Source organism: Seriola lalandi, unplaced genomic scaffold (genome assembly GCF_002814215.2).
Source record: "Seriola lalandi dorsalis isolate HSWRI2012SDOR001 ecotype SW California unplaced genomic scaffold, Sedor1 jcf7180002054561, whole genome shotgun sequence".
NCBI lineage: Eukaryota > Metazoa > Chordata > Actinopteri > Carangiformes > Carangidae > Seriola > Seriola lalandi.
This window is the reverse complement of record NW_019525114.1, coordinates 1,433,501-1,458,033: the sequence shown is the minus strand read 5'-3', so window position 1 is coordinate 1,458,033 and position 24,533 is coordinate 1,433,501. Positions and strand designations below refer to the sequence as shown.

General features: G+C 39.3%; 3 protein-coding genes across 5 annotated transcripts; 2 read left to right on the top strand and 1 right to left on the bottom strand.

Moving 5' to 3' along the window:
- Positions 1-410: 410 nt before the first annotated feature.
- tnni1b (troponin I type 1b (skeletal, slow)) lies at positions 411-3,746 on the top strand. Of its 2 annotated transcripts, XM_087176587.1 has the most exons (6): positions 411-505; positions 1,951-2,361; positions 2,443-2,610; positions 2,712-2,801; positions 2,995-3,171; positions 3,446-3,746. In XM_087176587.1, the coding sequence occupies exons 2-6, from the start codon at positions 2,353-2,355 to the stop codon at positions 3,548-3,550; spliced, it is 549 nt and encodes a 182-aa protein (XP_087032713.1). In that variant the 5' UTR covers positions 411-505; positions 1,951-2,352; the 3' UTR covers positions 3,551-3,746. The 2 variants fall into 2 exon arrangements, with proteins under 2 accessions (XP_087032713.1, XP_087032712.1); XM_087176586.1 differs by lacking the exon at positions 411-505 and having other exon boundaries at positions 2,295-2,361; positions 2,443-2,574.
- A 4,352-nt stretch (positions 3,747-8,098) lies between these two features.
- Positions 8,099-18,713, top strand: pkp1b (plakophilin 1b). The gene is made up of 13 exons (XM_023416172.2): positions 8,099-8,394; positions 9,280-9,374; positions 10,411-10,826; positions 10,961-11,105; positions 11,323-11,530; positions 11,657-11,816; positions 13,218-13,335; positions 14,359-14,535; positions 16,404-16,574; positions 16,692-16,845; positions 17,196-17,382; positions 17,544-17,628; positions 17,988-18,713. Exons 1-13 carry the CDS (start codon positions 8,205-8,207, stop codon positions 18,060-18,062), a joined length of 2,181 nt encoding a protein of 726 aa, XP_023271940.1. The 5' UTR covers positions 8,099-8,204; the 3' UTR covers positions 18,063-18,713.
- Positions 18,714-19,365: 652 nt separating this feature from the next.
- On the bottom strand, positions 19,366-23,851 carry LOC111662356 (troponin T, cardiac muscle isoforms-like). Of its 2 annotated transcripts, none has more exons than XM_023416205.2 (10): positions 23,718-23,851; positions 23,567-23,588; positions 23,400-23,463; positions 23,177-23,293; positions 22,960-23,037; positions 22,584-22,685; positions 22,368-22,474; positions 22,150-22,240; positions 21,012-21,052; positions 19,366-19,830 (listed from the first exon to the last, which is right to left on the bottom strand). In XM_023416205.2, exons 3-10 carry the CDS (start codon positions 23,451-23,453, stop codon positions 19,791-19,793), a joined length of 630 nt encoding a protein of 209 aa, XP_023271973.2. In that variant the 5' UTR covers positions 23,454-23,463; positions 23,567-23,588; positions 23,718-23,851; the 3' UTR covers positions 19,366-19,790. The 2 variants fall into 2 exon arrangements, with proteins under 2 accessions (XP_023271973.2, XP_023271972.2); XM_023416204.2 differs by having other exon boundaries at positions 19,367-19,830; positions 22,368-22,477; positions 23,718-23,844.
- Positions 23,852-24,533: the final 682 nt, after the last annotated feature.

The window sequence follows — 24,533 nt, the reverse complement described above, 5'->3', positions numbered from 1 at the left end:
GGGGTGGGTGGGGGTTCCAGCATAGCTCTCGGTAGCCAAGAGAAAATCTCAGAAGATCATCCACAGTGACAGGACTAACTATTTGGCTGTGGGAAAAACAAAAGGGGGCTTTAGCAGTCTGTGAGAAAGGAGAAGCGATCCTACCAAGGGTTTTAAATAATTCAGCCACGCAAGAGAGGAAGGACAGATTAACAACTGACTGAAAACTGGTGAAGTGAAAGTTGACAAGGATGATGTTCATCCCGTCCTGGCACACATTAAACTTCACTAACTTTATTATAAAAGAAGCAGAGAGCAGCGATCTGTCAACACAACACGAGCATCCCAATCACTGCTATCCTCAGACCACCCCCCCTCTCGTGCGTGTGTGTGTGTGTGTGTGTGTCTATTTAAGTCTCCTTGTGACAGAGAGGAGGGACAAAGGGGAACAGGAGATAAATATCCTGCTGCGTTCTTCTCTGCATCACTTTGTGTCCGTCTGCATCCACAGCATCATCACAGACAGGTAAGACCAGACATCTGCGGCTCTACAGCTACAAAACTCTGGTTATTTCTTCTGAGACATGAAGTTACAATAAGTCACCTGTGTACTTTAGTACTTACAGCTGCTCTGGTCTAAGAACTGGATTTTATTTTTGTAATTTAATCAGTTTGTTTAGACTTTAAATAAAATATTCGTGTCATTTTCTAGATGATTTGAAAACAACATCTGAAACAGCAAATAGTCACATTTCTGCAGCATTTCACACCTTTTGCTTAAAATAGTGGAAATGAGCCTATTAATCATCATAATCATCATAATAGCTGCAAGTTAATTTTTTGTCAATTAACTAACTGATTATTCTTTGTGATTCTAATTACATTATAAAAGGTTTAAAGATTCTTACAGCCATGATGACTCTTAATGTCATATGATCAGGTCATTTAGCTGCAGAGCAATGAATGGGCAACATGGAGCAAATCTTATCACAGTACATCTACTTTTCTATTGCAACATTGTGACAACAGTTGCATTTGTGAAAAACTAATAAATAACCAGACAGAAAAATATATGTATATAAAAATACAATAGTGTTGATTTGCCTAATGAAGTAATACAGAGACATGGCATGCTACAATCTAGAGCTGTAAGGGTCAATTAAATGATGAATAGAAAAATAACTGGCCACTAGTTTGATAAATCGATTAATCATTAACAACGATTTTTCAAGTATAAAATCCAGTTCCAGCTTCGACGCTGTTTTGATTTGCTGTTTTTCTATGTCTCATGTTATAAACTGAATCATTGGGTCGGAAAATTTCAGCCAGACTAAACAAACAGTTTGATCTTGTAGACTAAATGATTAATCAAGAAAACAATCAGAAGATTGATCAGTAATTTTTCCTTTTTCATCTTTCTGATATTTATCAAGGCGCCAGTTTCTTGATGAAGTCAGCTCTGCATCCTTAAAAACAAATATTAGTTCAGCTTTGTTCCCAGAATTGGGGACCCTGCCTGTATCTGTGTCTTTAACCAGGGGAAAAGTGGGGGTGAAAGTGGGAAATGTTATCTATCTGGAATAGCTGTCGTGTTGGGGGGGGGGGCCTTGCATGCGTCTCCCTGTCTGCCATCACTTTGCTTTCTGGCAGGCGAGAGTGCTATCTGCACTGGGAGGTGACTGGCTGACTCTGTCCAGCTGGCTCTGTGTGTGAAGACGTAACGATGACCGATAAACGAAACTAAACAAAAACAAAACATGAGAAAAGTCACGTCCATTCATTTCAAGATCAATCTATGTATATATACTGTGCGTTTCCATTCCGGTAACACTATACGGTCGAGTGTGTGGTGGAATGTATGAATAGTGGAGCTAAAATGGAAACCATAGTAAAGACCCCTGGGGCTCTGAACCCAAGTGGTCCCCACTGTCGAGCACTTCAGAGGCAAAAGGTTTTATTTTTGTCTTGCAGGGGGAATTGAAATAGCCAAGATGCCTGAGAAAGCGTAAGTGTATTGTGTTTCTGTTATTTTTTCCATTTCCAAATGAGTGTATCAGTTTCACACAGCAAATGGGATTTATCCATAGAAACACTTAATTAAAGATAACATGGCCATTATCAATTATCAGATACAATTCATTAAGTTTTTTATCTACGACTGAATGTTAATGCTTCATTTCTGTGTCTATTATGTTCTTTCTTTATTTTACACCCACAGACCGGAGGTAAGATTTCTAATAATCTATTCATTTAATAAAAGGCATTAATAACAAGATTATCACCAGGCTGATAAAATGTCACACAAAAATAAATAAATAAATAAAACCCGTCTTTTTGCAGAGGAAATCTAAAATCTCAGCTTCTCGCAAGCTCATGCTGAAGGTGAGTTCTCGGGTCACGTGTGCACAGACAGAATAAGATTGAATCTAACAGTTTGAATTGACGCTGTGCGTGGTGTTTCAGAGCCTGATGGTGGCCAAGGCTAAAGAGGAGCTGGAGCAGGAGATGGAAGAAAAAGAGGAAGAAAAGACAAAGTACCTGGAAGAAAAATCTCCTCCGATACAGACCAGAAGCATGTCCTTAGGAGAGCTGAGGGTGTGGTTTTACTCGTACTGTTCCACTATTTGCAAAGTAAAACTCTGGAAATGATTCATGTTTACCAAAATAATGCTGCCATGGAGCTCTGTTACTTCAGTCAAATTAACTTCTAACCCCTCCTGTTTTCTATGCAGACGTTATGTGAAGAGCTGCACGCCAAGATAGATGTGGTGGATGAGGAGCGGTACGATATTGAGGCCAAAGTCTTGCACAACACCAGAGAGGTAACAGAGGGCCAGTTAAGAAAGACTGTAATAGAAAAAACAGCACAGACAAACATATTGCGAAGCCGCAGCCGTACAATGATGCAGTCCAACAAGTGCCGTGTGTCGTAACCTCTAAAGTTCAGCTTCAGACCGACTCCACAAGAGCACCGAGTGTTAAACTGAGTCACTTCACGCTCTACTTTCTCCACAGATCAAAGACCTCAACATCAAGGTACTTGACCTGCGAGGGAAGTTTAAGAGACCCAGCCTTAGAAGAGTGAGGGTTTCAGCTGACGCCATACTGCGCTCACTGCTGGGCTCAAAACACAAGGTCTCTTTGGATCTGCGGGCCAACCTCAAATCAGTCAAGAAGGAGGACACAGAGAAGGTGGGTGTGCTTTCGCTGATGTTCTAACTGTGGGTGACTGACATGGTGTAAAACAGATTAATAAAACTTTCTTAAATTGCCAAAATAAAAAAGAAACCACTGGTGCAAAGGGTCAAAATATGAGATTGTGTTTAGCTGTAGTTAAACCAAACATCTGATGGAGTTAGATGCTTTAAAGTGTGCAAAGGATCCTTTTCTCTGAAGACGACTACCAGCACAGCAGAGACTCTCCAAGGTGAACACTAAACTAAACTGTGTGCTGTGTGTGCTGCAGGAGAAGACTGTGGAGGTGAGCGACTGGAGGAAGAATGTGGAAGCCATGTCGGGCATGGAGGGCCGCAAGAAGATGTTTGATGCAGCAAAGGGCCACAGCCAGTGAATGAAAGAGCTGCCCTTCATCACCAAACACCATCACCTGCAGTCCAAAGAGCCGAATACAGCACAAAACAGAAACACTAATGCTTCACAAGGTCACATTTTTTTTGGTATTTCATATTCAGTATCTTTTCCATGTAACACTCACATTTTCTGTGTGTTTTGTTTCATTATTACTGAAATAAAGCAGTAAATGAAGACTCTTTTTTTTTTACATTGCAAGAGAGACCGCTTTGCATTCACACTCATCAATCAGCTGTTCTGACATTGATCACATGCTTATGTGCAGTTTTATGCATTGCTTGTCCTGCAGCACAAACCACAAGCCTTTCAGGATAATACATGCAAAATGTAATCCAGGTCAGATAACTCAAAAACTGCAAATAATGCTGAAATAACAACATACTGTATCAACATAGTCTTCACAAAAACACCAAAGATGGATGTGACAACTGCAGCCTCATTTCACCTCTGTGTACAAAACAAGTCTCTACAAGGACATGCAAACAGCCGCACGTGAACAGAAATCAGCAGCGAGCAGATGCCAATACATGAGCAGCAGGAGAGCTAGCACGGGTTAGCACAAACAGCAGGCTAGGCTACATACCTGCTGTAGCCTGGCGAGGAGGAGCAGCCATACCTGGCATCTCAGTGAGGAGTAAATCCCGTGGTTGAAGTCTGTCTGTCAGGGGCAGCAGCAGGGACCCGGGGTATTAGGAATCTGCAGCTCGAAGCTGTGAGTCTCTGAGCAGCAGCAGCAGCAGCAGCAGCAGCAGCGGGGAGCCACTGATCCACAAATCTGTACTGAAACAGCGTCACTGGTCTGTTACTGAGTCAGTCCCACCGTTACATGTTAAAGAGCCTCAGCAGAGAGGCAGACAGGTCCGCAGCTTAAACAGTCCGCCTCACTGCGAACAGTGCGTTTGATTTGTGCTGCAACAAGTGGAAGTTTGTCACGTGCGAGTGCAGCAGGGAAACTTGGCCCTCTGCCCAAATGTTCATATATTTAACAACTGTATTTGAATGAATAATAAAAATTTACAAAGCAAACTAAGATACCAAAAAATAAATTCATATATGAAAATAGAAAATTACATTTTGTGGTATGTGTCCTGAATTATACAATTAAATTCATGTTTATACAATATTCATAATATATTGGAAATATTTCCATGATAAAAATAAGTCCAACTTGCTCAGAGAAATTGTGTTTGTATCTGTAACAGGGATGCAGGGGCGGAGCCACATATTGTAAACAAAAGCGGAAGTGGCGTCGTCAGCAGACGATCACGTTTTCTATAAGTGGCAGAGGGATATACACAAATGCTTTTCATTTATTTGTAAATTAATTTAATGTAACCACAGATTTTATTTATTGTATTATATATATATGTATTATTTATTTGTTTGTTTATATGCATCTGTTTTATATTTGCAAGATAATTTGTGAATTTACAAATGTATTATTTGTATTTGTGGAAGGTGTTTTATATTTACAGATTACACATTTACTCACTGATGGCCAGTCTGTTAATAATAATATTGAGGCAAATCTACCTACATACCTGTCCCTCTTCCTCCACACCTGCTTTTTCCACAAGTTTTCACATGTCATTTCCTTTTCTCTCCTACAAACTTTCCTCTCTTTCTCTCTCACTCCTCCCTTTCTACTCTCTCCTTCACTCTTTAAATCCAGACTTTCCTTTCTGCCCTCTGCTCACCTGTTCTCCAATCCTCTCCTCCCGGTTCTTCATCACATATTTTCCTCCTCTCTGCTCCTAACTTTAGCCTTTCACTCCTTTCTCACTCCCCTCATCATCTGTTAACCATTTCCCGCTTCCTCTCCTGTTCCTCAGGTTGTCCTGTCCTTTCCCTTGCTCTCTTGCTCTTTATCCCTCATGGCTGGCCTAGTGATACGCACCAGGTGCACACATTCACCACTAGAGGGCAACCTAAGCACACCTGACAGGTGAACTGTCCAAACTGTTCCTGTCAACAATTAAACACCCAACTGACTCCTTAGCAGCAATTGCAAGACAAAGATGACAAGGCATCAGGGAGGAGATGCCAAATTCACAGTTTGCCAGCTGGCACATGTACACCCTCAGGGCAAGAGCACCCATGGGAGTGGCACATTTCAATTTTTAATTTTTTAACACATGTACTTCACACCAAGTAAAAATTTCAGAAACCACTGCATTCAGTGTTACCCTCATTTATATAAAAAATTATGTCTGTCAAAGAGAAACATTTAAATTGGCTCCAAAGCTCAACTCAACAGTACTGAGAAGGATTGGTTTGTACGGCCAGTTAAAATACTAAAGCTACAGTACATGCATCACTTCTCTTGCGCAAATTTGGCTTTTATTGAGAATTTCAGGAAGCTGCTTTTTCAGTTCAAGTCATGTTTGTTTTATTTGTCTGATATCTAATTCAAATTCCCATGAGTCAAAAGCTGATTTAACTTATTTCTCTGTTTTGCACATTATGTAAATATCTTTGTAAATATCTCTGCAAATCTCAACAAAAGCAAGTACTTGTACATACCTTCTTATTTATGGTTGAGCTGTTATTTTCTACTTTATTCTATTGTTATATTATATATTTGTTTTTTTTTTCTTCTATCTAATTTTTTCTATGCTGCTGTAAGTGGATTTCCCCAGTGTGGGATCAATAAAGGCTTATCTTATCTTATCTGATCCACAATTAATTTATGGGTATTACCAAAAACATAATCTCCATCATTTTCCCTCTCTTCCAGTGGGGGCAGGTGAGGAGGATTAACATGGACTCCGATCAGGTCTGGACTGGAGGTCTGTAGTGGAGGGTAAACTTACTTTAATCTAGTCTATATTATGTGGTTCGTGTTGTTCGTGCATCATTTTGTTTGACATGAATGGTTCTGGACAACAGTATATTTAGTTTGCCTAATTTACCTTATTTCAATGTAGTGTTTGTAGTTCCCAGACTTTGCAGACCATTGCTGTACCAGGTGTTTCCCTACAGCAGTGAAGTTCCTCTACTTAGATCCTTTACGTCAGTTAAAGTACCAGTAAAACAATAAAGAATGACTTGATTACAAAAAGTGCTGCACTGAAAATTTTACTTAAGTAAAGTTACAGAAGTATCAATAACAAAATACTTAAAGTTATGCAGATTGGCTCTCTTCAAAGTGTTATTGTATAATATGCAGACATGAAGAGTATTTACGTTTACTCAAGTACTGTTCTTAAGTACAATTTTGAAGCACTGTAAGTATTTCCATACAACTTTATACTTCTACTCCACCGCAGTTCTGTTCATTTGTACTGCAGTACATTCAGTTTATAGCTATAGTTGCAAGTTCCTTTTTAGGTCAAGAAAAGATGATAACACACTTGATAACAATATAAATACAATATAAATAAATAACAATATAAAACTACAAAATACGAGATTAAGGAGTAATTCCCAACCTTTTTTTGGCTTTTTGGCGTGTGATGCCTCACAAAAAAGCAGCGTATACTTGGGGCCCCTTGTCATGTTTCAGATGTCTATTAGTTGTTAGCAGCTTCACCAAAGAGACGTTTACCCTCTAAACCTCTCAGAGAGTTTCATTTGAACTGTTTGAGGCCCAAAGCAGCAAAATGATTACTTTGTTATACAAACAAAATCTAAGATTAGTCAAGTAAGATTAGTCAAAAGAAAAAACAATCAAACAAAAAAAAAACCCCTCAGATTTATCTTGTGACCCAGTGAACCACTGGACCATAAAGTCCACTTGCATATTAAGTAATTAAAAGTAGTTTCACTTCAACCAGCTTTGACACCAAAGTGATATTCAGCACTGATGCATCAGGATCAAAAGTCCAATAATGTAATATAAAATAATAAATCAGTCACAGAAGACATTAGTCTGCAGGATAAATACTTTTACTTTACATACTTTAAAGGTATGTTGCTGATAATACGTCTGTGCTTTTATTTTGGTAGGATTTTAAATGCAAGACTTTTTTTACATTGTTGTATTCGGACTTTTACTTAAGTGAATCATGTTATTATTTCTTCCATCTCTGATATTATATTAACTTACCATTTCTGACATAACATAATGTTTAGGCAGTTTTTTACGCTGTAGCTGGTGGGGGTGGAGTTATCTTATTTATATACTGTAGTTTAAATGATGCATTAGCTCCTCAAAGGGTTTGGATGAGTTTTTCATCTTAAATGCACCTAGTAGGAGTCAACTAACTGTGGTGGAGTAAGTCCACTATTTACCTCTGCAAATACAGTGAAGGAGAAATAAAAAAAATGCACACATTGTGTAGAAATGCACCAGTAAACAGCAGTTGCTTTCAATTACCACTGTTAGCGGTAGTTATTGTGGGGAGTCCTTGAACCAGCTGCACATACACAAAAAAAAAAGCAAGCGGTATTTGTCAAGACAAGTAAGGGAAAGTGCAAAGACTGCGGGTTAATAGTAGTCTACAGTTGAGTCTGGCAGGTCTATTGTGGCTGTATGGGTGCGGTCTCACTGGGCAGGGCAGGGCAAGGTGCGCTTTTATTACTTCACACATCTCTCCGCAGCTGACGGGCGTCGGAGGTTGTTGGGCCACACGGACGGTTTACAAAAACAAAAAAAACACAAAAACACAAAACAGAAAAAAAAAACCAAAAACATGACGAGTTTGGATCCGCTGAAATCAGTCATTTCCATCGGGAATGTGGACGACACTTCGCTGGCGGTGCCGTCCGTTAACCAGTACGGAACAGGGCAGCAGCGCGTCCTGGAACAAGTGCAAACTATCAGGAGGACAAAGTCGAGGCAGTTCAGCAGCAGGAGTGGATCCGCTTCTTTATCTCCAACAAGTAAGAGCACAAGGGCCGTGGATACGACCCAGGACACAGAGGGTTCTGGAGGTTTTAGAAATTCGAAGAGATTTATTTTTTTATTTTTTTTATTTTTTTTAGCTTAAAAACTTTTTAGGCTTGTTCCTGTAAGGATCAGAATTTCTCCTGCAGCTGGAGAGAGCTCTGAAACACCATTATGTTGAGACATAAACCTGTAATGCTTCAGACAAAGTTGAGGTTGTTTTAGTTGGAGTTTACAGTTTTGGTTGTGTTGTGTTACAAAGTTGACTTATGAAATCTGCAAAAAATAGAATTAAAACACTGAGGTTATGTCATTGGGTTTCCTGGATTTTTATACACTTGTTAATGTTTGATGAAGTTAGTCTACTACCATTTTGTAAACCTAAACCTACACATGCTGGGTGCTTGGGAAATTGATGGCATTATTAATTGGCACTTTTATGTTGGTGAATGAGAGTGGTTAGTGAACATAAGGGAAAAGAAGAAGACACATTTAATTTAAAATTTAGAACAAAACCATACAACAAAATCAGAATAGCAACAGTGGATTATTTTTATTTTATTTTGATATCCGGAAGTCAGATTTGAAAAAAAAGAAAAGAAAAAAAAATCAAATGGAGTTATAGTTCATCATAGGATACAAGTGTTTATTGTTTAAACATGATAAATAGAATGTGCTAATTAAAAAATAAGGGCATGAAGTGTGACATTTACATATATATTAAACACAAATACATCCATTTCAGATCCTACTATTTACAGTTAGGTCAGACTTGCCTTGAGGCAACTGAATACATAACAAATTATCCTTTTTCCTTAGACAGAGGCGGCAATGATCTGTTGATATGATAACAGGTGATAACCCTGCACATTTCTCCTCAGGCCCTGTGCATGACTCTGTGTTCGGGGATGCTTTCAAGTTACAGTCAAGCACATCTACTGGCACTGTTTTCATTGGGAATGGCTTCTCTAAAGCTGTAAGTTATAGGGTTTATTTGTATTTTGGGTTTTTTTTTTCACTGTAAGAATGACTTATTGTAATATCAGTGTTGTTGTAGAGAAAATAATGTGACTCTGAGGCAGAGCCGCAGCCACAGCTCAGGACTGTGCCTTGGATTTTTAAAAACCTGATTAGGAATTGATATTCTACAACTTTGCACAAATTACAGATGTTGTTTTGTGAACCAGATGTTGGTCTTATTTAATATTTAAACTAGCACTTCAGTATTTTAACCACATTTAGATTATTTTCTTAACAGATTGATCTTCTTTTTTCTCAATTGAATCATTGTTTTATCTATTAAATGTCAGGAAATTGCCAATTATAGTGTCCAACAGCCCAGGGCTTTGTCTGATTATCTGTCCAAAACCCAAACAGATTTCATTGACTGTCACAGGATAAAGAAAATTATATCATCCTGACATTTGAAAAGCTGGAACCAATCAATCAATCAAATAATTGTTGTAAATGTATGCATGTATGCATTTTTTTGGTGGCCAGTCAAAAATGTCATGTGGGGGAACTTTTTACTCCAGACCTCAGTGTTAATAAAATCCCACCTATAGCCCTGGTCTGAAGGGAGTACTGAGAACTAACTTGTAACTCCCAGTGAATCAAAGTGATACATTTCACCACTATTTGTGTGAATTTTACAGAAATACACAACATGATTTGATGAATTTTCTATTAGCTTAGTATAGTAGGTATAGTGTACCATACCGTATAGTGGCGGCCTAATACCAATAATAAGAAACAGGGGCTCAAAAATGAGTTGTCCCCAGTTGACTTTCCTCCTGTTTCTTTCTCAGAAATCCATTTCCAGATACTTCCAGAGTCTCTCTGTCTCTTCACACAGAAATCTGTTTACCAGCCTCTGCCTTAGAAGCAGCCAGTCATTCATATAACCACCCGCAGGGTTCCTCACCAAAAAGATTGCCAGCTCAGATGTCAGTCACTCTGTCTCCTTGCTTTGCTGCTTTCATTGCAAACACATGTATTCTTTGGCTCTGCAGCTCAGCCTAGAGAAAAGCATGAAGCGACAACCAGTCAACTTTTCCAAGGGATCCAGTGTGAAGATGAACACAGCAGCTTCTGCCTATCATTATGAGAGGTGTTACGCTCCTGTCAGCCCCATAGCCGTCGGTCAAACCAACACCACCCGCAGTGAGCCTGACCTGGCCTGGCAGCACTCTGTGCCAAAACGCTCTGTTCCTCTGCAGAGGTTCCTCTCCAGCAGGGGCACCCACAGGACAGACAGGTCCACTAGTCAGTATATAACCACCAACATGGGCCAGCTTCCATCCATTATGAATGGCACAAGTCAGATCAAAACAAACAACCAGTTCATTTATGGCCAAATTGACTCATCTAAACAGCCTCCAAACATTTCAGTCCCTGACGGTACAATCAAGGGCAAAGGAGAGTCTGGGTGAGTGGGAACCAACTAGCTTCATTTTCTTAATTGTGCATGATATAAATACAGTTTTGAGCATAAACAAATTGAGCTTGCATACTCACAGTGTGTATAAATAGGATTTGGATTGTAATTTTTTATTTCTACAGCTGGACGACTGGGATCAAAGAGGTTGCTGATATCACTATGAAGGAGGCTGTGGAGTGTCTTTCCAGTGACGATGAGACCTTTCAGCACTGTGGCGCTTCCTACATTCAGCACAACACTTTCATTGATGACAAGGCTAAAGAGGAGGTAGTTTGTCTGGTTATGTTATCATGCTGTCAGACTGCAGTTGTGCCGCTGACATTTTTTTTTACCTGCTATTTCTCAAAGTCAGCCATGATTCAATTTATTGAAATCTGTTCTACAAAACATAGGCCTCATATGGAACCAGTCATTTAAAATAATTGTTTAAAATAACTCTTTGTCACTTAGCTGTGCTAAATCCTGAAGCCTTCTCGTCTCGCAGGTGCTACAGTTCAATGGGATCCCCCCTCTGGTGGGTCTGCTGCAGAGCCCCAATTCACAAGTGAGCCAGACAGCCTCGGCTGCCCTTCGTAACCTGTCCTTTAAAAACAACAGCGCCAAGGAGGCAATACATCACAGCGGTGGCATCACAGAGGCTGCGGCTCTGCTCAGAGATACAGACTCTGTAGAGATACAGAAACAGCTGACAGGTACCAATTGGCTCTGAAACATAGAAACCTGTTCATGTACTGTACATATACTGCAGACACACACTTAACCATGCAACCATGTAATTTAATATTTGATTGACACGCTGCTCCCTATTTTCTTCCCAGGTCTCTTGTGGAATTTGTCCTCTACAGACGACCTGAAGCCAGACCTGCTGAAGAGTGCTTTGCCTGTCCTAATGGAGCGTGTGATCCTGCCTTACACTACAGGTCCTAACCGCGCCAACCAAGACCCTGAGCTTTTCTTCAACGCCACTGGATGTCTAAGGTAAGAAATTAAATACAACTGAGCACTTGATATAATTAAGATCTCATTGTAGACCAAGTAGTAAATACACTGTTTTATATTTATACCATGTTTGCTATGCTATGAGTATCACTCTCCTCTAGAAATGTATGTAGTTTGAATATGACATTATGTATGACAAAAGATTTGTGATAAGCCAAGGTCCCACTACAAAACTGGTTAAGTTTGCTCTCTTAACATATTTGAACAGTCAGTATTAGTCATAGAGGAAGTGAATGTTTGGAAGGGATGATGTAAGTCTGCCTCAAACACTGTAGTGGTTTTGCTACTTCGACTCTTGGACACACACTTTTTTTTTCTCTTGACGTCTTTACAAATTACAACACCAAACTTTGACACTACCGACAGTAGATTTGTGCATTTACATGTCTGTTTTTTTTTTTGGTGTATAAGTTAGATTTACATGATTATCTCTATAAAAATTCAAATAACCACCACTGCACTGAACATTATCCGCCAGGACCAAAATAAATGACAAATGGATCTATTTGATCGAGCCCTCCACTTTGAGCAACATCTTTTTTTATTTTATTTTGTAACCCGTATGAGACATATTCACAGATTTATGAGAAGATTAAATATCATCACCAGAGATAGAACATATCTTTTGAGTCTAATACAAATTGAGTATAATATAGCAGCCCTGCAATAAAGCCTATCTTCAAAGTGGTTACAATGTTGTAAAAGTTTTTGTTGAAACTCTTACAGAGGTGTTAATTCACCTTTATGCTCATTTTAGAGGCTGTAGTTTGAGGTGAGAGTTGTTGAGCTTCTCTCATCATTTATGCCTTCTTTATTTTTCCAATTTTTTAAATCTGTTATTAGCTGCTCGCACCAGTATTGTAGGGTTTCTGTCAAGCTTGTTGCTTTTGAAAAAGCCCTCTCAGGCGCTTGGAGCTCTGACACTATAATTGTGAGTTTTAATTTTCGGCGGCACCATCAATCAAACCATAGTTACAGGGAGTAAACGTAATCTTATCTGCTGTATCAGCAAACATGGAAACATCTGCAATGTAAAACTTGTCACTGACTTCCTGAATCATTCAGAGAAAGCTGTAATTGTTGTTTTATTTGTGTCCCTGACAACACAAGATTACTGTTCTTTAGTTTTTAGGTAAAGCGTAATTAATTATTTATGTTTTTTAATAAATCACTACTTAAGATCTTTGCTCCAAGGTTTGGCCATAACTGTTACTCATCAAACGAAATAAACCCAGTTCAGTAATAATGGTAGTAGAACTTTGTATTTTGCATTAAGAGCCATGATTCAAATCTTAATAAAATGCATTCTGTCTGTCTCTAATAGTATTGTTGTCTATTCTGTAACATATCCAAACATTGTTGTATTTTTATTTTCAACAGAAACCTCAGCAGTGCAAAGCAGAACAACAGACAGGCGATGAGGAAATGTCGTGGGTTGGTCGACTCTTTGGTCAGTTACATTAAAGACTGTGTGGAAGCAGGAAAACCAGACGATAAGGTGAAACAAACAAACAAAAGATATTTACTTACATTATCTACTAATCCTGCCGTCTGTGTGTTCCTCTTTCTCTCTCGTTGTCTCTGTCACTCACATGTCACACGAGAAAAAGATCTAAGAGCTGAGGGCCAATGAATAAGGTCTGTGAAATAGGGTGGGGCTTGGTCATTAAGAGCCTTAAAAGTAATCAGCAAGGTCTTAAATTGAATTCTGGAGTGAACAGGGAGCCAGGGAAGATCAGCTAAGACTGGGGTGATGTGCCAGTCAACATCCTTGCTGCTGCATTTTGGACCAACTGCAAGGGAGATAATGAAGATTGGGGAAGGCCTAAATACAAGGAATTACAATTGTCCAGTTGAGTTGTTATAAACTCTCAGATCTGTTCAAGTTTGGAAATGGTGCATGTCTTAAGACGGACACCAGAATCAAGGATGACACACAGGTTCTTTGCATATGACTTCACATACAGCGTGAGAAGGTCAAGCTTACTTGCAAGGAGGCTTTTGGACTTAGAGGTACCAAATATAAATACTTCAGTTTTGTTGCTGTTTAACTATAGTTAATTATTTGCCATCCAGCACTTAATGTCCTTGAACCAGTCCAAGAGAGGTTGAGGTGAATCCCTAGATTTTAGTGGGAGGTACAGCATAGAAGTGACAGGCTGTTTCCATGAGGTAGAATGTATAGGCTGAATAGGAGTGGCCCCAGGGCGGCACCATGAGGGACCTTGTAGGTGACATTGGCAGAGGACGAAAACTGAACTATAGACACTGAGAGTGTCCTATGTCTAAACCAGTTTAGTGCAGCACCCTTCATACCAGCCCACTGTTCACATTACCAAAACACTGAACACATGACCAGATTGCATTACATTGTACAGCTGTTGCTCCTCTTGTGTTTAATAATGTCGTTATTTAATTGAATGTATTTGTCAGGATGCATCTAGTCAAGTTACAAAACACATAGGACTCTTTCGTGTTACATGTGCCCTTATGTTATGTATTGTTCTTCCTGTTGAAACAGTCTGTAGAAAACTGTGTGTGCATCCTGCACAACCTGACATTCCAGCTGGAGGCAGAGGCTCCGACTCTGTTCAGCAGGATCACAGCTTTGGCCAAGACTGTAAACAGGAGGAATAGTGAGGGCGAGACGGGCCCCATCGGCTGCTTCAATCCGCAGAGTAAATCACCAGATCAAGAGGTGAGAAGACCCTGGTGTTCACCAAAGACAATTAAGCAGCATACTGGTGCTTTAGGCTCGTCTGTCCAGCCAATTCTCAGTAATTTAGGTGTTTTTGATTTGGCAATGTCCTTGGAGCATCATGCCAAACAATTAATTAGAAACTGCTTCTTCCAACTGAGGCACATCTCCAAACTAAGAAATCTGGTGTCAAAGGCCAAATTGGAAAGGATCATTCATGCTTTTATTTCGTCTCGTTTGGATTATTGTGACAGTCTACTTGTTTGAATAAGAAAGAGCTTGACCATCTCCAGACTGTTCAGAACTCTGCTGTAAGGTTTTTAACACGCACAAGCAAAAGAGCAGACATCACACTTGTTTTAGCATCACTTCACTGGTTACCAGTTCATTTTAGAATTCATTTTAAAATTCTGGTCCTTACTTTTAGAGCCTTGCACGGACAAACTCCTTCTTACATCTCTGACTTGATACAACTTCACACTCCTACCCGCAGTTTAGGTCATGAGGTCAGAGGCTGCTAGTGGTTCCCTATAACCACTGTAAGACCTGGGGGGACCGATCCTTTCGAGCAGTGGCACCCAGACTGTGGAATGCACCCATTATATTTCTGTCTTTTACTATTTATTTTGAAGCACTTTGTGATTTTTATCTGTGAAAGGTGCTAAATAAATAAACTTTACTTACTTACTTACTTACTTACAAACACACGCACTGATGTATGAGGGGTAATTGGTAAGAATGTAGTCTAAGGTAAAAAGATGATTATACAGCTGTTAAATGCACATGCAGTTCAACTCTTGGAGTGATTATGCGGAAGGTTTAAAGTTCTGAAGTTCTCTACTACGACTGAATTCAGCAGCCCTCTTTACCATGCTGTAAGAAGGGGAACCCTCCCCGAGGGCTGCTAATACCTCCTTGGGTGATCATCCCTTGAGACTGAGGTAGTGGATGACTGCACGAAAGCCGATATTGTCCATTCTCAGAAAGTGCTGCAGCAGAGAAAGCCTGGAAGATGACCCCCATCCTGCAAGGCCGGTGTCTTGCAATTTTCAATTACCTGAAACAGAAATACCACAAAAGTTACCAACTACAAACTCTTTCTGCATAATCACTCAAAGAGTTGAACTGCAGCTCATATCTCATCTCTAATCTTCCTCTGCCTCAAGCCACAAACTTATCAATCTTCCCTCATATACCAGGCCCCTAGTGTTATTTTTAATTAAGACAGCTCATTTTACCTGTCAGTTTGTCTAGACGTTACCTGTCAGTGTGTGTCTTGCTTTTAATCAGTTGAACTCATTTTTTAAGTTATGGCATTATAGCAATTATAATTACATTCTAGCGTGTCAAAGGCTTGTTGAATCATTACCACCTGTTTCCTGCAAGCAAATGTAACAATAAAATGGAAAATGAAACACACAGGATAGGCTTTGACTTTATCACACACCATCTGAATTCATTCAGTCAATGCAAAAATCCCACGGTGCAATTCTTCATTGCATTAAAAGAGTCAGCTACAATCAAAAATTGAAAGGTTTTACTGCTCATACAATTTGCGCTGTGAAATGCAGAGTATTGAGGCTATGCTATGAAGGGTTTGTGTGCAATAAAAAATAATAATTAAGAAATATAAAGTTTAAAAATCAAAAGATAAGAATGCTAAATATATGTAATATAGATAATTCTTTGGGGTATATTAAGTTGGTGTGCATGTTTTACGCACATAAAAATGTAAAATGTACATATGTCACAGTTACAGGCAGTAGACTGTACAATGAAACTTTAAATATGCTTGATTGTAAATATGCAAAAGTATGGGACAGTGCAAAGGTTAGTGTTGATGATGACCTGTTCTCTCTCTCATCCAGCGTCACTTTGACTTCCCGGTGGTTGAGGATCCACAGCCGACCGGAGCAGGCTGGCTGCTCCACTCCAAAACTCTGCAGAGTTACCTGAATCTGCTGGAGTCTAGCAAGCGAGAGGAAACACAGGAAGCCTGTTGTGGAGCGCTGCAGAACCTCACCGCACAAGAAGGCATTGTAAGATAAGAAATGTTGTGCTGTTACACACCGACCAGTTTTCTATACATGATATTCATACACTCAACATGATGTTTCCCGATTTGAGGAGCTGATCTCTTTTTTCTGTATTTACAGGTCTCCTGTGTAATGAGCCAGGCCATTGTGCAGAAACTGAATGGCCTGCAGGTTATCAGTCCCCTTTTGAAGTCTAACAAAGTCAGCTTGCAGAGGAACACAGTGGCTTTGGTTGGAAATTTGACCAAGAACCCAAACCTGCACAACGCCTTAGGTAAGAAGTAGGTGAAAGACAAAGTAGCATGTTGCTTTATCAAACAGTTCTCTTTCATAGCACTCGTTTCGTTTTGAATGTTTTCCCTTCATTAAAAAAAAAAGTCACTTCCTTGCAAACATAAATATGATTAAGCATCTAAAATACTAAGAGACTGTATATGAAGTAAGAGAATCCTTCCAACAATGTTTGTTAAACCTACAGTTAGATTTGCTTCAGAGTAAAGATGTCACATTTGAGTCATCACCTAAAATCCATTATCTTAAACAATTATTTGCAGTTGTACAAATGCTTGCTTGTGTTAAACAGCCAGTGGGTTTCTTTTATTTTTGTTTACCTTGTTGCTAAAGCTCGTAAGGCCCTCCCAGAGCTGCTGAACATCATCAGTGCAGGCACCAAGCAAGGGAATGAGTCTGATGACACACTGGCTATGGCCTGCCAGGCCGGCAACTGTCTGCTTTTGAAGGAACCTGAGATGGGCAAACGCCTGTTAAACAGTGGCCTGATAAACTCACTGAGCTCTCTCAGTCAAAACAAGTAAGTTTGCATGTGTGCAGTGAGGCACATGTACTTATAAGGATAGATAAGAATATCCCAGGTATGGGGAAACACCTATCAACAGGGACTGCATTTTGCACACCTGTACGATTTCCACGATTCCAAACTAATCTCTTACTATTGTTTTTCCTTCTTTTCAGGTATTTCCCTAAAGCCAGTAAAGTTGCATCCCTGTTTCTCTACAACCTGTGGTCAGAAAAAGATTTGCAAAGCTTCCTGAAAAAGGTGAGTCGAGGATTAACCCTGTGTGCCAAGATCTGTCAGGTTTTGGGTGTGTCCTCTCTGTTTCTGAAGTCCACACCTTTCTCAGGTATTTGTGAGAAACAGAGGGAGAAAGGTTGAAGGATTGGGTAGTGTTCTCAGAAAATGTGAATCAGATATTAAAATGATACGGCTGAGGAATCTAGCAGCTCAGGTTTAAGGAAACATAATGCATTATAACTCCCACTCAAGATGCATTGTTGGGAATTTGCCATGAGTACAGATCAGTTCAGTTCTTGGGTTTGTCAATCTGACACTTACTTTGAATTTGGCATAATTGCTGAGGTGGAACACTGATTAATACTTAACTATTTGTCCTACAGCAAGGGATGAGTAAGGCCTCGTTTGTAAATGACATCACCACGACGGCACTCAAGTCGGTCCAAGTTGTCCACTAACGCGAGAGCTTTAACTGATCTCTGAAGGTCTTTTACCGAAGCAACTCGCCTGCAAGTTCTCTGCACAGCCAGGACAGGATGTAAACGCACTGAGGCTGAGCAGCATCCTTTCTTATTTGACAAAGACTTACAGATTTGTGATCTACTGCATGTATCCATATAACAAATCTTGCAGTGAATGATTACACAGGCCTGTATATGCTGTAAGGTGAAGGTCGAGATACTATGTTAGCAGCTGCAAGTTTTTATTGGCTTTTTTGGTTTTCACTGCTGTCAAATGACTTTCAATGTAAATTTTGTCTGTGCCTGCATTCTGCAATATGGTACAATTCGTTTGCTTATTAGATAATAACTTAAGGGTTATGCATTCTTTTGCACTGAAATTGCTGTTGATATGACACGATTGTAAAATGAATTTGACTCAGTATGAACGGTGATCATAGATAACAGAGCATGTTTTCTGTTGTTAGAGTTTTTGCAGTTGCTATAGGAGCTATGATATTGTCTTACGCATTAAGGTGTCTTTACATTTTGTAAAGCCAACTCCCTTTTTTTTTCATATGTATGTGTGCAATCACATAATGATCTAATTGTATTGTTGCCAAAATTAGCTGGAAATCTGATAAATAAAGACTACATGTGGGAATTCGACTCCATCATCAGTCATTTGTCTTAGTCACATTGAGTTTTGTGAACTTGCTCAAATCTTGTCACACCCATCCAGGTTTGGGCTGCGACGCTTCTGGGCAGATGAGCAACACATCTTTCAAATTCTGTTTACTCCACCCTTGTAATTTCTTTTCTGCAGCTTAAGAACAAGCTATTCAAGCCAGACGCTGCAGCTGTTGTTGCACTCAGGGCAGTTGTTTGTTGATCAGATTCGAACATTGGTCTTCCACCGTTCAAATCACATAACCCACCCAACATCCATGAGGGATTAATGAGGTCATTGGTAATCTTGCATTTTACAAGGTCTCTGACAGGGCTGATCTTTCTTTATAATCATTTCATTTTACACTGACAGATTTATATAGTCATATGTGATCATTTATAGAGGACTGGTAATACCGTGGGTACGTCTCCAGCTCGTCTAAGTGGCTCCCTAGAGGGAAATCTGCCAAACTAATCTGACCCGAAACTGCCAATCATCATAATTGGTTCCTCAAAGTAAACTACACATGAACAGTTTCGGCAAATACAATCCGACCATATTAAAGAAGCTGTGGATTATATAATTAGCATGGTGCTCGTCGTAAGGTTCCCACAAGTGAAGACTTAAGAGAAAAGACACACAATATCTGGTTTGTTAAGTTTTTTTTTTTTTTTTTTTTTAATTCATTGCAATCACAAAATCCTACACACAAGGTTCAATTAATTAGTTTCTGCTTCACTTTGAGTATTCCAATTGACACATTCAGTGGTTTCCTTTCAGACTTTAAAGCCATCACAATAGCTTAGACACTTCAAATCCCTGTTTAAAAAAAACAAAAAAAAAAAAACATGAGCTGCACCACATCGCCTGATCAGTCTGCAATCAGAGACTCGGTTATACTGCTGCACTTCATTTCACAGCTAACTTATTAAGGAACATCTTTTGGTGTTTTCATAGTTATAATTATGTTCTTGCCTTTTTACAAGTATTTAGAAAACATTATAATTCAGTATCTGCCACTCAATGATTTCACTGATGTCAGATGGAGCCAGTTTTCCTCCGGTTGGTGTCAGAGGTCACTTCCTCAGACCACGCTTGCTCCTGCTCCCCTTTGAACTGAGAATAAAGGGAAAAGAAAGCTCAAACATATCAGCCAGCAGATAACCTGCCTGACCTGTGATGCATACTGAACCTTGTATATTTTCTTACATTGCAAAATGCATTTGTGCTAAATGCTATAACATGAGGTACATGGCTTCAATCCTTGTGCCCTTACCTGCAGTGGCTTTGGCTTTCAGTGTCAGCTCCTCAGAAATGTAATTACTTCTACTAATAAAGTCTTATGCATTTGAAATGTAAATTATTTTAGGGAAATTCCTATCACAGAAAGGGAATTGTTGACACATCAACATGCCATTATAAGAGAGCTCAAATTAACCTTACGCAACGGGATTAGCTACCAAATAGATGACTGCTATCTTTATCTACTGTTGCTGCCGTGGTGCCTGACACCTGCAGCTTATCACTGAATACATAAAGTTATCAATTAATGGTCAAACTGTGACAAATTATGTTTTTATGTACAGTATGTCTGAAGATTTAGTTCTGTCAGCTCCATTTTCTAAAAATACTTAATAGCTGTTTTACCTGAAAACAAAAAAATAAAATATAAATAAAGGCTCTATTTCAAAGGGATATTTGTTTAAAATGATCAATCACTAAAGCCAATGCCAGATCCTGCAGGAAAACCAATGTCTGAGCTTGTTAAAGTTTTGCTTCGAGCATGAGCCCTTGCTGTAACACAGCTTACCAAAGATCAGGAGGCAGGATTCACATGATTTGGATGGCAGCGGGGGCCAGTCACTGTTTTATTGTGAGCCACATCAACACAGATGATATCACATAGCAGTTATAAGATCTCTCAGCTGTTGCACCTCCATTACAGCCCATCTCTCCATTGAGACTGAGGGCATGGATGTAGTTACGCCTGTCCTTTAAAAACACCTCTCATGTATGTTCGCCTCTTTTTGTCTTCTCAGTCTTGGGTGTACTCAGGACACTTTAGTCCTTTAGGCAGCTGGCACAAACAGCTTTTTTAAATAAGAGAAGCTGAGGGGAAGTTGAAATGGGAGGAGGTGGAAACTTGATGAGGTCACAAGGTGAACCTTTACATCAGGGCAGAATTGCAGTATGGTCTAAGCAGGGAACTATTTTATTGCTTATTTGAATGTTGCTTTTGGCTTTTATGCAGTATTAGTATTCAAAAGCACTGAAAAAAAATCTTAACGTGCACTTACATTTTCTGATGATCAGTGACCCGGTTTCTCAGCACGGTGATCTGTACAGATGTGTTTTAAGAAAAAAAAAAAAAAAGAAAGAAAAAATGTATTCACATCTGTAATGCCCTACAACACCAAAATACAGTATTGTTACTACATATTTTGTCAAATCATATTTCGTTTTACCAGCCTATATAAAATCAGGAATGTGCAATTCCCGAGGAAAACGGGAGGTAAAAACTTGCTAACAGCAGTTATAATACTTTTAATCAATCAATCAAACTTTTATACAGGCTTGTACAATTCAAAGTGATTTACAGACGACTGACAAGCTGATAATAAGACAGTTATCAGATAAAAAGGAGTGAAAATGTAAAAATAGAGCCAATAAAAAACATTTTAAAGCTCTAAAACCAAGCAAGAGTTCTCTTAAGGTAAAGCTAGCATGGCGAGGTAGCCAAGCCCCAGCTAGCCTTAGCTGAAGCTAAATCTATATAATGTTTCCAACCTGTTCTCTGTATTGAAAAATGTGTTTTGATGATTTTATATGACAGTAATCCCATTTGGTATCCCACATACATTAGAGGGCAGGTAAACCCCATCATGTTGGAGAAATAAATATAGGTTAACACAGTAAAGCAGCTAGTAGACGGCAACTTGCTTAACTAAATAGAGTAGCAATAATTGTTGCTGCCTTTAAACCACATATTTAAACATCTTAAATTATAAATATATTTATTGTACTCGTTCAAATGGAGCCGAAAAAAACTAAACAAAAAAACACATTTTGTTTATAGATGCTGCATTTTCCATTCATCCTTTACGTAGTCTACGGGGAGAGAGCAGTTCATCACATTTATTTTTAAATAACCTTAAAATTGAAGTATTACAACTTATCTATTTAACGCTACCTTCAAAACAACTCTTTTTCTACTTTTTACTTCATCTGTTTCCAACCCACAAGTGATCTATGGCTGACTTCCACTTATAACTGAGAAGTTAGGGTGTATTTAAACGTCTTTATTTAAATCATTTATTTTGGCTTGCGTCCTAGAATCTGTTCATTCTGCTGATACATATCAGCAGAGTCAACAGATTCTAGGACGCAGTATGATTTTCTTTTTATATGATTGTAAGTAAACGTATGACGTCTTACCTCATACTTCTGCTTCGTGCACTTGTACTGAAGCTCAAATTTCTCTGCCTCTAGCTCGCGCATCCAGTCCCACAGCTCCTTGGCTTTTTCCCTGTGTCAGCACAGACAAGAATGTTAAAGCCTTTCACAGAGTTCAGCTGTTGAGTAACACCAACTGATTGAATTCTGTTCAGCTAAAATTGATCCCCGAGAGGGAACTCATTGTGTTCGTCTTTAACCTGAGTTTGTCATCTTTCAAGTGATCAATGTTTAACTCCTTGCGTCGGTCATTTAGGATCTTCCTCTTCTTTTCTCTCTCCGTTTGTCTTTTTCCCCCCGTCTGTGTCTGCTGGAAAGGAAGAGGGCACATGTGGAGACATGCTATACGTACTGCTGTATTCCTCTATCAGTTTATGAATCTATCAGTCTATTTTATGGATTAACAAAATCATCACCTTGTATCCAGTGAAACTCAAGTTTGATAGAATCATCTTCTTCCTCGCATCATCGTCTGCTTTCTTCTTGGCCTCCTCCTCTTCTTTCCTCGCTTTCTCTTCCTGGTGGAGGAAAAAAAAAAACAATATCATTGACCACTCATTTACAGTTGCACAATGACATTGTCTGAACTTGTTTAAGTAAATATAATTATAAAGTACATGTACTGGCCAAAGGCATAAATCAAAATGATGAATATCTATTCCAGTATTGAAAAGCCAGTTTGGGATGGTTTGGCTAGCTGTGGCTGAGGCTTGCAAGAACTTGTAAGATCTCGGAAACACCTGTTTTACAGTTATGAAGCATCAATTTAAATAGACTTAGAGTGCTACTCACAGCCATTTTGTTCTGCCGCTCTCTTTCTCTCTCTGCTCTGATCTTCATCTGCTCTGCTCTCTCTGATCTGCGTTTCTCCTGAAGCAGGAAACAAATGGACCAAAACAAATCCAGTAAACTCAAAATGTGACTTGCAGTCTTAGGTTTGTTAGAGAATTGGCTGATATTGGAAGCTAAACGTGTGATTTTGCAGCAGAGAAGCGAGATTTCAACATACAATGCGATCTGTGAGGTTGATAAGCTCCTCTTCCTCCTTCTTACGCTTCTCAAAGTGAGCTTCGATCAGAGTCTGGAGCTCCGTCAGGTCCTTTTCCATTCGTTTTCGATGAATGTCCTGAAATTACAGCAACAGATTGAAATGTGAGCTGGAGCATTATCCAACGTTCTGCTCAAAGAACAGCGTGCAGGCGTAACTTTGATCTGTCCTGAGATGAACTCACATCAAAGTCCACTTTTTCTCCATCTGGGATCTTTGGAGCTGCCATGCCGGGCATGAAACCAGACCTGTTGAGAATGGAAAAAGTTCAATCTTCTCATTTGAGTGTGCGTCTCGCTGTGAATTGTGTTTCAGTTTGTATAAGATACATATTTTAAATCATGTTCTTACTTTAACTTAGGCTTTGCATCGTCTGTTTATCCATGAAAAGAAAAAGCAAAGTAAAATCTTTAGTTTATGATGCAACGTATTAAAAAAAACATACAAAAAAATTCTCTGTCACACACATAACCTCTGTACTTCTTACACAACCAGTCCATACCTCCTTCATTTTCCTCTCCAGTATCTGCCGACAGATGAGAGGGTCAGTGCAATGTCAACATTTAGAGGGGCAGAAAAGGTGCAGAGAGCTCACTCTGACATGTGGACAATGAGACACTGCTGACAGGCCGAGGGACGGGACTGACCAAAGGCCATGACCCTCCTAAACCCCCCTGCAGACAGTCCTGCCAACGTAAGTATCGCCTGAAGAGTATCTTTCTAAACAGGTTTGTGGAGTAATTCTCAATAAGATTGACAATAAAGAGAATAAAGCTTTTTTTCTTTTCTTTTCTTTTTAAGTTTCTGGTTCAGTTCAGGTTGTAATACAAATAAATCATGTATCATCGTTGACACTTTACCCTCATGTTTATCTTTATCTCTACGGAAGAATGACCTCAGACAAATAGCAGTTGAATGAGGCAGCGTGGCTGACCATCTCCTGTCAGCGCTGCTGGACTTGAAAGGTATGTGGGTGTGTTTCTCTCTGAGAGTCACACAAGGCTGCTTTACTCAACATTTCCCCACCTGAGTCCCCACTAAAAATAACATGGTCCACCAGTCTGTCACAGTAAATGTCTTTAAAATGTTCATCACAATTTAATTTTCTGTCATCAATTATCAATCTTTTTATGTTAAAAGGGCTTTCACAATAACATACCACTCAACACAAGACACAGAGATAAACTACAAGTTGAAATGGAAAAATGCATTTTCAGCAGGTATACAGGTACACTGATGGTATCAGAGATAGTATCACATTTCTTTCCCAGGCCTCCATGTTGTCGCAGTGCCAATGAAAACCGCAATTGGTGAGTAT

What these genes read in the sequence shown, in the direction of transcription:
- LOC111662356 (XM_023416204.2), bottom strand. Translation starts at nt 23,453, where the DNA reads ATGCCCGGCATGGCAGCTCCAAAGATCCCAGATGGAGAAAAAGTGGAC. An exon ending in TGAGTTTCACTGGATACAAG is followed by an intron (nt 22,478 to 22,583) that starts GTGATGATTTTG and finishes CTTCCTTTCCAG; the next exon opens with CAGACACAGACGGGGGGAAA. An exon ending in GCACGAAGCAGAAGTATGAG is followed by an intron (nt 21,053 to 22,149) that starts GTAAGACGTCAT and finishes ACATCTGTACAG; the next exon opens with ATCACCGTGCTGAGAAACCG.
- pkp1b (XM_023416172.2), top strand. Translation starts at nt 8,205, where the DNA reads ATGACGAGTTTGGATCCGCTGAAATCAGTCATTTCCATCGGGAATGTG. An exon ending in GGAATGGCTTCTCTAAAGCT is followed by an intron (nt 9,375 to 10,410) that starts GTAAGTTATAGG and finishes TTGGCTCTGCAG; the next exon opens with CTCAGCCTAGAGAAAAGCAT. An exon ending in TGCAAAGCTTCCTGAAAAAG is followed by an intron (nt 17,629 to 17,987) that starts GTGAGTCGAGGA and finishes TTTGTCCTACAG; the next exon opens with CAAGGGATGAGTAAGGCCTC.
- tnni1b (XM_087176587.1), top strand. An exon ending in ACTGTTCCACTATTTGCAAA is followed by an intron (nt 2,611 to 2,711) that starts GTAAAACTCTGG and finishes TTTTCTATGCAG; the next exon opens with ACGTTATGTGAAGAGCTGCA. An exon ending in TCTTGCACAACACCAGAGAG is followed by an intron (nt 2,802 to 2,994) that starts GTAACAGAGGGC and finishes CTTTCTCCACAG; the next exon opens with ATCAAAGACCTCAACATCAA.